The 12,337-nt window shown below is 54.6% G+C and overlaps 2 protein-coding genes across 2 annotated transcripts; both read left to right on the forward strand.

Moving 5' to 3' along the window:
- Positions 1-4,337: 4,337 nt before the first annotated feature.
- On the forward strand, positions 4,338-6,395 carry LOC125700093 (C-type natriuretic peptide 2-like). The gene is made up of 3 exons (XM_048960360.1): positions 4,338-4,568; positions 5,892-6,180; positions 6,307-6,395. The coding sequence occupies exons 1-2, from the start codon at positions 4,470-4,472 to the stop codon at positions 6,162-6,164; spliced, it is 372 nt and encodes a 123-aa protein (XP_048816317.1). The 5' UTR covers positions 4,338-4,469; the 3' UTR covers positions 6,165-6,180; positions 6,307-6,395.
- A 1,580-nt stretch (positions 6,396-7,975) lies between these two features.
- GAPDH (glyceraldehyde-3-phosphate dehydrogenase) lies at positions 7,976-11,951 on the forward strand. Its single transcript, XM_048928974.1, has 12 exons — positions 7,976-8,067; positions 8,420-8,460; positions 9,085-9,184; positions 9,466-9,572; positions 9,657-9,747; positions 9,930-10,045; positions 10,147-10,228; positions 10,394-10,545; positions 10,684-10,762; positions 10,983-11,066; positions 11,201-11,298; positions 11,648-11,951. The coding sequence occupies exons 2-12, from the start codon at positions 8,438-8,440 to the stop codon at positions 11,715-11,717; spliced, it is 1,002 nt and encodes a 333-aa protein (XP_048784931.1). The 5' UTR covers positions 7,976-8,067; positions 8,420-8,437; the 3' UTR covers positions 11,718-11,951.
- Positions 11,952-12,337: the final 386 nt, after the last annotated feature.

Here is a 12,337-nt window from a genome sequence, read left to right on the forward strand (position 1 = left end):
TAAAGGAAGCGTTAGAAATTGCGTAGCTTTGCAGTAGCCTGGGAATGTGTTTTTATGCTGATGGACATAAACACATTAGCAGCTTGTAGAAATGACCAGATGGGGAAATCACAGGCTGACAGCTGTATTTATGGGGATGGGATGTGTAAATTAAGTCTCCTTTCAGCCGCTGCTGTGTCATAGAGGCAGATACCAATATACCCCTCCCACACGCAAATCCAGCACACCTGTGAGAACAGAACAATTGTATGAACTATGAGGGTCAGAAAGCTACAGCATTACTGTCCTACTCTCCTACCTTCACTTATATTCAGTAAAGTCTACAAGCAACAGGAAAGCAGCTACAGTATTAATGGTAAATGACAATAGTCATGCATAGTGTACATGACTGCTCCACCACGACCCACTCACAGAAACAGCATCTATGGGCTCCCAAGCTCGGGGCACTGCAAGCTTGTACAATAAATGCATGCATGAGAACGAGATAATATGTTGATTATATTGCAGTGAGGGAGACCACTAGCATGATGGTCAGTGCAATCTGTGTTCCCCAAGGGGCTTCCATAGCTGGCTCCATGTTCCTACCCATGGTCCTAATTGAAATGACATGAACATTGGTCATTCCTTGGAGCCTGCAGCAGCCCCCAGCCTTCTGCATTGCCAAGGGGTACCCACAGAGTACTTCATCCAGTTCATAGTCCTCCCACCCTCTGTCTGGTTCCTTTCCATTTGCTTGTAAAAGACTGATTGCAATTCAGCAGGAGACTATTTTTCTAATGGTCTTGCAAGCTCTGGAATCAGTGTCCCAGCATCAGAAGGGTTTTTACAGAGGCAGCTTGTTAGCACCAGAGAGGAAAGGACAATAACCTATTTCAGGCTGCAAAAACTGGGGCGATCAGGGACTCATCGCCTGCCAGAGCCTTTTTACTTCTCAGTCGTTGCCAGGACATGACAGAGTAACTATTCAGTTCTACTGCACTCTCAGCAAAGATCTGGATTGCAGAGTTGGGCCATGCCTGCAAATTTATCCAGGTTTTGTAGGACTTGCAAAATTTTCCAAATTTTCTACAGTTTCATAAGTTTCTTGCATGGCATAGATCCAGTCAGCTGGGAGTTCCATCCCTGCAGAGCTCGGTGTGCATGCAGCTGGGCTACCATTTAGAGCAGCTGCAAGCATTTCTGGCATTCCTGCATCATGGGGGCTACCATGTTAAAGACCAGTGTTCTGCTATGTTTTGTATCAGAAACAAAGCATTGTCGTTTATTGTTTTTTCTTTTCTTACCTTTGACTCAGGAAAGGGTCGATTGAACTGTTGCATTCAATGTGAAATGAGTCTCACCATGGCAGTCTTAATAGCAGCATGAAAGCTATAGCAGACTGCCTCAGCTGCTTTGAGATGGTAAGACGTGAATAAGAAGTACAGAACCAATATCCTCAGAGATTGAAATGTGGGATGAGTACACGTGCACTTCCCAGTTTCTCGCTCCCCTTTTTCCCACCCCTCTGAAACTTTAACATCTCCTCACTGCAAAGCTCTGGCACGTGGAGGGGCCATGTGTGTATATCGAGTGCACCACGCCAGTACTCTGAATGCCCACATAAGCAGCACATCCTGATTCTCTACCAGTCAACTGTGGTTTAAAAGGTTGGTGTGGAAATTCCCTCTGTACTCAACCCTGGTGAGGCTGCACCTCAACTATTGTGTTCAGTTCTGGGCCCCTCACTGCAAGAAAGACATCGAGGCCCTGGAGTGTGTCCAGAGAAGGTCAGTAAAGCTGGTGAGGGATCCAGAGCACAAGTCTTATGGGGAATGGCTAAGGGAACTGGGAATGTTCCATCCGGAGAAGAGAAGGCTCTCTACAACTATCTGAAGGGAGGTTGTGGTGAGTTGGGGGCTGGCCTTTTCTCCCATGTAACTAGTAATAGGACTAGAGGGAATGGCCTCAAGTTGCACCAGGGGAGATTCACATTGGACGTTAGGAAATGCTTCTTCTCTCAGTGAGTGGTCAGGTGCTGGAATGAGCTGCCACCCCTGAGGGGCACTACCGTCTCTATAAGTTTACAAGAAACATTTAGATGTTGTACTGAAGGCCATAGTTTAGTGGGAAATACTGATGATGGACAGTTGGATTGGATGATCTTTGCTGAATGGTGCGGTAGACACATTGGAACAAAGGGAAGCCATCCAGAGGGTCCTGGGCAGGCTGGAAAATTGGGCCCATGAAAACTTAATGAGGTTCAGTAAGGCCAAGTGCAGGGTGCTGCAGTTGGGTCTGGGCAACCCAGGTATTTTATACAAACTGGAGGAAGATCTCCTCGAGAGCAGCCCGGTGGAGAAGGACTTGGGGGTCCTGGAAGACGAGAAGCTGGACATCAGCCAGCAGTGTGTGACTGCAGCCCGGGAGGCCAGCTGTGTTCTGGGCTGCATTACAAGAGGAATGGCCAGCAGGACAGGGAGGTGATTGTCTCCCCATCTGCAGATGTGAGGCCCCATCTGCAGTAGTGTGTCCAGGCCTGGAGCCCCCAGTACAGGAAGGACGTGGAGAAGAGAAAGCTTAGGGGAGACCTCATTGTGGCCTTCCAGTACTTGAAGGGAGTGTATGAACAGGAAGGGGAGCGGCTGCTAACAAGTGATAGGACAAGGGGGAATGGTTTTAAACTGAGACAGATGAAGGTTTAGGTTAGATATTAGGAGGAAGTTTTTCACTCAGAGGGTGGTAACACTGGAACAGGTTGCCCATGGAGGCTGTGGATGCCCCGTCCCTGGAGGCATTCAAGGCCAGGCTGGATGTGGCTCTGGGCAGCCTGGTCTGCTGGTTGGTGACCCTGCACATAGCAGGGGGGTTGAAACTAGATGATCATTGTGGGCCTTTTCAACACAGGCCATTCTGTGATTCTACGAGTCTGTGATCTTAAAGTCTTTTCCAACCTTGATTCTATGGTACTATGATAATCTTGTTCCCCATGAAATGTCTCCCCATTAGCCAGGGGCCTGGGTAGTACCATCCACGGGTCACAGATATCAAGGGGTGCATACTTGGATGTGACCCCACACCTTGTCTTACCTGGGCAAAATCTCAACTGCTTCCAACCTCAGTGCTCCAGATGCAAATTCTACACTCAGATTTCACAGGATTGGTGTAAAATGGCTCATTATGCTTTCTGTTTTGTTGGGCCGAGAAGAAAGGGAACCACAGGTCTGTATATCAAGTGGAAAATGCCTGTGAAGGACAGAAAGGAAGACAGGGCAAGTAGCTGAACTGTGACTTTTGTTATCACTGCAAAAGACTCATTTTCCTCTTCTAAAAAAATAAAAATAAAAATTAAAATTAAAAAAAGCCCAAGTAAATAGGATAAATAGTAGACAGCAGAACACTGTCAACTTTCATCTCAATTGCTGCATTCAGTGATACTGAAGAAAGGGAATTTCAAGGTTTTATTACGCCTCCCCTGCACACCCAACTGCTCCTGAAATGGGGTACAGTCTCCCCTTTCTTTCCCTCAGCAAACTTTCCTGATTAGTTTCTGTCTTCACACCCAGGCTGACTTCTGCGCTCTGGTTTCAAACAGTGACCTCATTGCGTTGTTCAGCTGGTGAGAAACTACAGTAAAATGGGAGAGGTAAACAAAGGGGGGGAGCTAATAGCCTGAAGATTTAAGAGGCAGGAGTCTGCTCCTCACCATCCTACTCCCATTGTGCACCTGAGCTTGAGAAAGTGCAAGTTCAGCCTCGACAAGTGCTTTTCTGTGCTGGTTCCTCTGGAAACTCAGCCCAGCCCCACAGATGGTGCACACTGAGCTATGACTCAGGACAACCAGTATGCAAGCTGTGTGCCCACGTGTGCTTAGATCCATGCTCCTATCACTGCCACAGATCCCAGAGTTAACACAAAAATCCGTACATCTACTGCAGCAAGAGCTCCATGTCCCCTGGCCAACCAGCTCATCAAAACATAGGTGTTAAAAAACAGAGCCTATACTGTCACAGTACCAGATTTGTGACAGCTCACTGCAGTCAGCACTGAGACTATCACCAGCTGAGCTGCAGCTCATGCTCACTGTGGTTAGAGCAAAAACATTAACAGCACTCTGCCCAAGAGAATGTCAGTGTCACTGCATACTGCAGTCTCCAATACCGTTTCTGGATGTGTCTTGAAGTCTCATACTGATCCTGACAGACATCTCCAGGCCCCAGCCAGCAGCAGTTTGGCTTACATTTGTCTTCCCAGACACTCAGCAAACACTTTTGTGTCTTTTTTCTTTAGAGGAAGGGGTCTCACTGAGCTCACCCTGAAATATATCACCACAGACAAAAGGGCTGAAAGGTTAAGGAGCTCCAGGGGGGCATGCAGCAGAGCTGGGGGGCAGGCGCCTGCCAGAACCAACACTATAAAGGCAAAGAGGGGACGGCGCTCACAGAGGCTACAGATCCTGTCTCACCTCCCATAAGCCCCCGAATAAAGAGAAGATGCTGGGGCTCCCAGCGTGGCCCTGCTCACTTTTCCTCCTCCTAGTTCTGCTCTCTGCCAGCGTACAAGCGATGTCCTCATCAGGACAAAGGCTCCAGGTAGGAGGGACTGGGATGGAGCTGAAGGAAGCTTTGGGAGTAGGGGCAATATGGGGAGGTTGTGTTTGAACATGGCGTGAGTGGTAACCCAACATCCCAGCTCCCAAGGGCTGCTCCCTCCCTTTCAGTCCAACAGCCTCAGCTCTAGGCTGACTATGTCTTTACAAGCCAGCTCCTCGGGGAGTTGCCAACATTTCAAGGCAGGGGTCAGGCAGCAGCCTTTTAGTGAGTGCTCCTGGCTGTGAGTCTCTTCAGAGGCTTCTGGCTGCAAGGAGAACAGTCCTATCTTATCGAGTCCCGTGGCAATAGCCACCTAAAGTTACAGTCCTGTCCTCTGCAGGGCGAAGGGCTTCTTTGTTTTATTAAATCTTTGTTAAATCTTTTAACTTCATCAATTGCAGAAACAATATTTATGGCTTTTAAATCAACCCAGCTTCCTTGTCCTCAAGCCCTAACCCAAGCCCCAGCACTGCCTACACATCAGCTACTCTGTCCAAAAAGAAAGCTACAGGGAAGCAGCTAGGATGCAAAGTAGAAACGCAGGACTGATTCTGCTATGACTCACCATGGAGACACTTTCACTCCTCTCTGAAGATGCCTGTGTCTGCTTCTATTAACTCACTGCTGGAGAGGACAGAGCTAAATTGTATGCAGGCATCCTCAGCCATAGCAAGCATCCATGTGATGCACAGGCGTGGAATAGCCACTGCAGGCTGCTGCCATGGGCAGCAGTAGTGCGCCCCCAGGGTACCTGCTGAGCCATCTCCCTGCCGCTGGAGGATGCTGGCAGTGATGGAGCCGTGTAATTAAATTAGAGCATGCCTGCCTGCACAGAAAGTATGGAGACTTCCCAGCAGATGGGGAGCCTGCCTTCCTTAGGCCCATTATGATACTTGACTGCTTTATGGTAATGGTTCCTCTGTGAGATTGCCCTCTGGAAAAAAAGAAACGTGGCGAAACACTCTGAGCGCACAGCAGAACTCAGCTTCACCAGGAACAAGGGCTGATGCCTCCATTATTTTCCAAGTATGGAGAGAACTATCTGATAGCAGCAAGGCAAGGAACATAGGCAGTAATACCCACAGCATTCCTTCCTGTTCTTTGGGCAGCAAAATCAGCTAAGGCTGGGTAGCTGCAGGCCCAGCCTTCTTTCAGTGTCCTTGGTCTGGATGCAAGGTCACAGGCACAGGGCCTTCTGCACAGGCACCATTTTGTCTTGCCCAAGTCTGAGGAAAGGAGAGGGAGAGTGGGACAGTGGGCTGGGGTACGGGAGCATGGGCAATCCACCCTCACCCATCTCCTCCATTTATCCCTATGTCTCAGGTGCTCCTTTCCCATCTGCTGCCCTCGGACTCCAAATCCATGCCGGCCGAGGAGGACATGAAAGAGGGGTCCAGCTCTGAGCCACAGCTGCTCTCCCCACCACTGCCACTCCTTCTGTCCGGGGCCCGAGCTGCGCATCCCCTGCTCTGGCGCAAGGCCCTCGCCAGTCGCAAGAGAGCACTCTCTGGAGACTGGGCCTGGAAGGCCGTGCCCCGGGGCTGCTTTGGGCTGAAAATGGACCGCATTGGGGCCTTCAGCGGGTTGGGCTGTTAGCCTGGAGAGACTGGAGGTGAGGGGGCCAGCAGCAAGGGCCCGGTAAAGCGGGCAGGCACCAGGGCACAGATGGCAGAGAGCACCCGGAGCGAGGGCAGCAGGAGGCCGGCCCGGGCGGCTCACCAGCCTTGCTCGTTCGCAGGCAGAGACCAGGCGTGTGGAGAGCCGGCCCGGGACGAGACCCAGCTCGGGACAGGACGGGATGGAGCAGGCAGCAGCGGGAGCCCCGAGGGCAGGGCGGGGAGCCGCGCCGCGCCGAGCATTCGCGAATTAAACCGAGCCGTGTGAACCTTCGTGTCGGAGCTCGCGCCAGAGGCGCCCGCAGCGCTAAAGGGCTGCTGGGGCGCGCGACCCTCACCGCACCCGCCGGGAGATGGCGGCAAAGTCCGCGGCACGGCGCGGCCCCCACGCGCGGGGCCATTTTGGGTGCCGCCGCCATTCCGGGTGGGCCGGGCGGCACGCGCTTGCGGGGCCCGGCGTTGCGGAGGAGGAGCCGGGGAGGATGGGCGGCCGACACATCGATCGCGGCCTCGGGGCTGCCGCGTTGTCTCGTTCTGCCACGCTGTGCCCCTCGGCCGCTGCCGTGTTTGCCGAGCAAACAGAGGGCCTCCGCGCGCCCTGCCAGCCCTGACCCCGCGACGTGCGGGGGCTCCCCCAGCCCCGGGATCGCACCCCCCGGCCGCCCGACGGGGCCGCACCGCCGCCTCCCCTGGCCTTTAAGAAAAGGTCGTAACCTCAGGCTGGGGCTAAACTTAGCTATTGCCCCTCGGTGCACCGGGAATAACAGCTATACAAGGAGAGTTGGGTTACGGGAGCTGCGTGACCCCTCGCTCGGACCCCCCCCCCCCCGGTATCCTCCGTCCCCGCCCTTGGAGCCGGAGTGGAAACGGGAGCCCGCCTCACCCCTCCACGTTCCCCTCCCGCACCTTCCTCCCGCCGGGCACCAGGCTCCAGGTACCCGCTCCATCCCACGGGATGGAGGCTTTCAAACCAGGACGGCTCCATCCCGCGGCCCCTCGGTTTGGGTCGCACGAGCCCCGCTGCCCCGCGGCGGATAGCACCAAGCCGGGCGGCCCAGCAGTAGCACGCGGGGACCGCTCCTTCCCCACACACCAGGCCCGGCTGCCAGGCGCAGGCGTGCCGAGGCGGGAGCGGCACGACAGCAGCTCGAGGCGACGGGAGGATATCCGCCGTCACGTCCCAAGAGCAGCGGGATGCTGCGGTTTCTCATTAGCATGGTCCTCACTGCGCCGCACGGCCTGCTGGGCCGGGCGGGGAGCCTCAGAGAGGGGCCGGCGGGCGGCCCTATCCCCCCGGTATCACGGCGCGGGTGATGGATGTGGGACCCAGCGCACCCCAGCAGCTCGGGGTGCGCAGCCAACACGTGCGAGGGCTGAGGAAGGGGAGCGGGCAGGCCGCAGCCTTGCACGGCGCTCTGTTGCTCCCACGGCCACGCACCGCTCTGTGGGTATCCGCAGTGGCACAGCCTGCACCGCCGTACCGCATCGCGTGCTACAGCCGCATCGCCCCAGCCTCACCCGGGGACACCACGGCCCCACGTGGGGCTTCGTCTCGCACGCAACTCCGCACCCCCCGGCCCCGGGGCACCCCTCGCCGCCCCCACCCCTCACAGGCACCGTTGTACGGCATCAACCCCCCCTCCCCAAGCCCACCCTCGGCCCAACGGCCGCCCTTTGTTGCGAAGGGGGAAGGGTAGAGGGGGGGGGGGGGGCCGCCTCGCCCGCACCGTGCGCGCACGTAGCCCCGGCCCGGCCCCCGCGCTGCCATTCGACGCCGGCCCGGCGGGGCGGGGCTCGGGGAGCTGCCTCCGTGTCTATAAAGGGCAGCGGCGCGGCACTGCGCCACCTTCTCACTGCGTGCTGGGGCCGTTGACGTGCAGCAGGTAACGGGCGGAGGGGACATGGGGGAGAAGTCCCCCACCCTCATTTCACCTACCCGCCAGTCTGCCTGCACCCCCCCGTAGGGTTGGGGCTGTAGGACCGGGGGAAGGGGGTCTCTGCGCAGGGCCGCGTGGTGCCCGGGGCACAAAGGCGGGGGCGGGCGGCACAAGATGGAGGCGGTGGGGGTGGGGGAGAGGGGGAGAACTGCGGGGAAGAGAGCTCGATGGGGATGAAGGAAGGGATGGAGGGTTGGGGGGCGGTTCCAAGCGCTCCGCAGTGCGCGGTGGGAGGACGTTACCGGGCTGGCGGTCTGCGTGCAGCACCGCACGTCTCACTGTCGGTCTCTCCCCGCAGGAACACTATAAAGGCGAGATGGTGAAAGTCGGAGTCAACGGGTGAGTGCGGAGCCGAGCCGGGAGGCGCCGGGTGGGGCGGGGTCGCGGAGATGTACGTGCCCGTGGGGGGGGAGGGCAAGGTCGCCTGAAGGGCGGGGGGGCATCCCGATAGTGTTGCACCGAGACCCCCCTCAGCACCGACCCGGGAGTAACGGCCCCGCGTGGCGGTGCTGAGTCACTTCCCCGCAGAGTCGGGGTGAGTCACCCCGGAAGCGCCGGTGCCTCCCGCGTGCCCCATCGGAGGGGTCTCCCGGCCCCATCGGGGCTCCCCTGTGCCCCATCGGTGGGCCGGGGCTAGCCGGTAACCGAGGAAAGGTCGTCTGGTGGATCGTGTGTCGGCGGGTGCCCCGGGAATGTGACCTTCTCCCACCCCACCGAGGAGTAACCAGATCCCCGGAGCCTTTAGTAAATTTAGCGCCTGACCTTTGTGGTGTGGGTGCCCTGGCCGGGGGTCGCTCTTAATCTTTAACCACGGCTCCTCGGCCTTTGGCCGCTGCTCTTGGACTCTCCCTCTGGGCAGTGATTCACAGATGCTCTGGGGGAAAGCAGTGAATAGGCTCAGCCATGTCCAGCTGGGTGTGTTCCTCACTGCTTCTCCTCACCCACCTCTCTGTTTCTCCCCAGATTTGGCCGTATTGGCCGCCTGGTCACCAGGGCTGCCATCCTTTCTGGCAAAGTCCAAGTGGTGGCCATCAATGATCCCTTCATCGATCTGAACTACATGGTGAGTTGTCTTGCAGTGCCCCCTCTGGGCACCACGTGCATCTTGCCTAGAATGGTTCAGCGGAGCCAGAGGCTCACCCAGCTCTGCTCCCCTTGGAAACCTGGCATAGGCTTGCAGGAAGGTTAAGAAGCAGGAACGAGGCATAGTGGTGCAGACCTTGGAGACTGGTTAGAGCAAAATACAGACCAGCAGTTAGACAAGGTCACTGAGAAGGTGGAGAGTTGAGATTGTGATGGGAGCATTGCATCTAGAATGCCTGATCTTTCCTCTCTCCCTGCTAGGTTTACATGTTCAAATATGATTCTACACATGGACACTTCAAGGGCACTGTTAAGGCTGAGAATGGGAAACTTGTGATTAATGGGCATGCCATCAGTATCTTCCAGGAGTGAGTAGCTTTCTCCTCTTGCTGTTCCAGAGGATGAAAGTAAGTGCCCTCCGGAGTAACTGTCACGGTCTTGTCCCTCCTTAGGCGTGACCCCAGCAACATCAAGTGGGCAGATGCAGGTGCTGAGTATGTTGTGGAGTCCACTGGTGTCTTCACCACCATGGAGAAGGCTGGGGTAAGTAGGCCACTGTGGCCCATGGGAAAAGGGTTGCTGGTGCTTATTTTTGTGAGGCACATCTTTATCTGCAGAGATCTTCAAGATGGGAAAGAGATAAGGTGGTCTGCGGATTGCATTGCTTCTCAACTGTTGGAGCATTCTGGGTTATTTAATCCTTTTTTTTTTTTTTTTTTTCCCAGGCTCATCTGAAGGGTGGCGCTAAGCGCGTTATCATCTCAGCTCCCTCAGCTGATGCTCCCATGTTTGTGATGGGTGTCAACCATGAGAAATATGACAAGTCCCTGAAAATTGTCAGGTAAGGAAGAAGAATGCTCCCTGGCCTGGAATTTTTACCAGGTCTTATTGCATGTATATACATGTGTTGTATGTGGCTGATTTGCCTTCTTTCTTCCCCAGCAATGCCTCGTGCACCACCAACTGCCTGGCACCCTTGGCCAAGGTCATCCATGACAACTTTGGCATTGTGGAGGGTCTTATGGTAGGTCCGGAGCTTGATGCTCAGGAAGATGCTCTGCCCCCAGGTCCCTCATGTGAAGAAAAGCATCCATATGCAGTGCTTCCATTTGGATTGGGAGGATGGGGGTGCTGTGGATGCTTTCTCTGGAGAAAATGACTGATGTCTTACTTTGCTCTCTTTCCCCAGACCACTGTCCATGCCATCACAGCCACACAGAAGACGGTGGATGGCCCCTCTGGGAAGTTGTGGAGGGATGGCAGAGGTGCTGCCCAGAACATCATCCCAGCATCTACTGGAGCTGCTAAGGCTGTGGGGAAAGTCATCCCTGAGCTCAATGGGTGAGCATTGTCTGTCTTTCTGTGTCAGAAGGAGGTAGGAGCCAGTGCTGGCTCCTGGCTGGCTCAAACTTTTTTGTAGTGGAACAGTGCTGGTAGAGGGATGCTTATGCTGTTCCATGCTGACATATTTTTTTCTAGGAAGCTTACTGGAATGGCTTTCCGTGTGCCAACCCCCAACGTCTCTGTTGTTGACCTGACCTGCCGTCTGGAGAAACCAGTAAGTGTTGTGGGAAAGGCTTAAAACTCTTCAGGCTTGCCTCTTAAATTCTTCATACCTGGAATTTTGCCCTTCTACATCCCTTTGTTTAATAGAAAAAATGTTTTTGCTGAAAGTAGCACCTGATATGCGTGGCTTAGTTACGTGGTTCCCTGTGTCCCGGCTGTAGCTGACGCTTTGAGATGGGATTTGACCATCTTACCTTCTGCCTTTTTTTCAGGCCAAATATGATGACATCAAGAGGGTAGTAAAGGCTGCTGCTGATGGGCCCCTCAAGGGCATCCTGGCATACACAGAGGACCAGGTAAGTAGTTTCTATGTAGGTGTTACTTGCCTCACTTTTCTGATGGTGGCAGCCTTGCTGGGATGATGATTTGTGATTCAGGCTGCTACCATCTATTGGGTGGAAGAGTGCTTGAAAGTACCTCTCTGTTCCAGGTTGTCTCCTGTGACTTCAATGGTGACAGCCATTCCTCCACCTTTGATGCTGGTGCTGGCATTGCACTGAATGACCATTTCGTCAAGCTTGTTTCCTGGTATGCACAGCCTCAGGATGTGGGGGGGACTGGGAGGTAGATAGAGACTGGCAGTTCTGGAGCAGTTCTGTGCTGTTTCATTTCATCAGCACCATCTGACAGTGCATGGAAACACAGTTCCCTGCTGAGTTCAGGTGGCTCTAGCATGTGACAGTCTCTAGTGAGATGTATCTGAAATGGCTGCTGCTGCTTTCCTGTAATGGAGGGCAGATGAGACGCTGCCTACTTTGTAAGGAGTGGATGGGAAGCCTTCCATTCAGTTGTATGGGCTGGGGCTGGAAGAGTAGTGACATGAAAAGGGATACGAGGAACGGGTCAGTGCTGACAGCACTTCTATTTCCCTTCTCAGGTATGACAATGAGTATGGATACAGCAACCGTGTTGTGGACTTGATGGTCCACATGGCATCCAAGGAGTGAAGCCGCACAGCCACACAGCCCCCCTGCTGCCTAGGGAAGCAGGACCCTTTGTTGGAGCCCCTTGCTCTTCACCACCGCTCAGTTCTGCATCCTGCAGTGAGAGGCCAGTTCTGTTCCCTTCTGTCTCCCCCACTCCTCCAATTTCTTCCTCAGCCTGGGGGAGGTGGGAGAGGCTGATAGAAACTGATCTGTTTGTGTACCACCTTACATCAATAAAAGTGTTCACCATCTGAAGTGCTTTGTTCGTATGTCATTGGGAAGCAAAAAGGAATTCATCAAATGCTTTAAGATGGCCCAGCTAGCCCATAATTGCTGGGCGAGCAACTCCAGCCAGTGCTCTGCAGTGTTTCATGCTTGGTGGCTCTACTGACAGCATGTTGAAGCTGTGAGACCTGGCATCAGGTGCTGGTGTTTGGATAACTCTGGTTGTGCAGAAGCATGGAGCTGTCCTGGCACCTATGATTGATAAAAACAGAAGGTGCCCAGCTCCACTGATTGCAAAGCTGCTGTGCATGGAGCTCTGGTATGCCTGCTGGCAAGGGAGGGACTCCTACCCTTGAGCCAAAAGGTGTGGAGGGCTGTGACTGTGAGACTGCTGTGTGATGGAATGGAAAGCAGCA

This window comes from Lagopus muta, chromosome 1, assembly GCF_023343835.1.
Source record: "Lagopus muta isolate bLagMut1 chromosome 1, bLagMut1 primary, whole genome shotgun sequence".
Classification (NCBI taxonomy): domain Eukaryota; kingdom Metazoa; phylum Chordata; class Aves; order Galliformes; family Phasianidae; genus Lagopus; species Lagopus muta.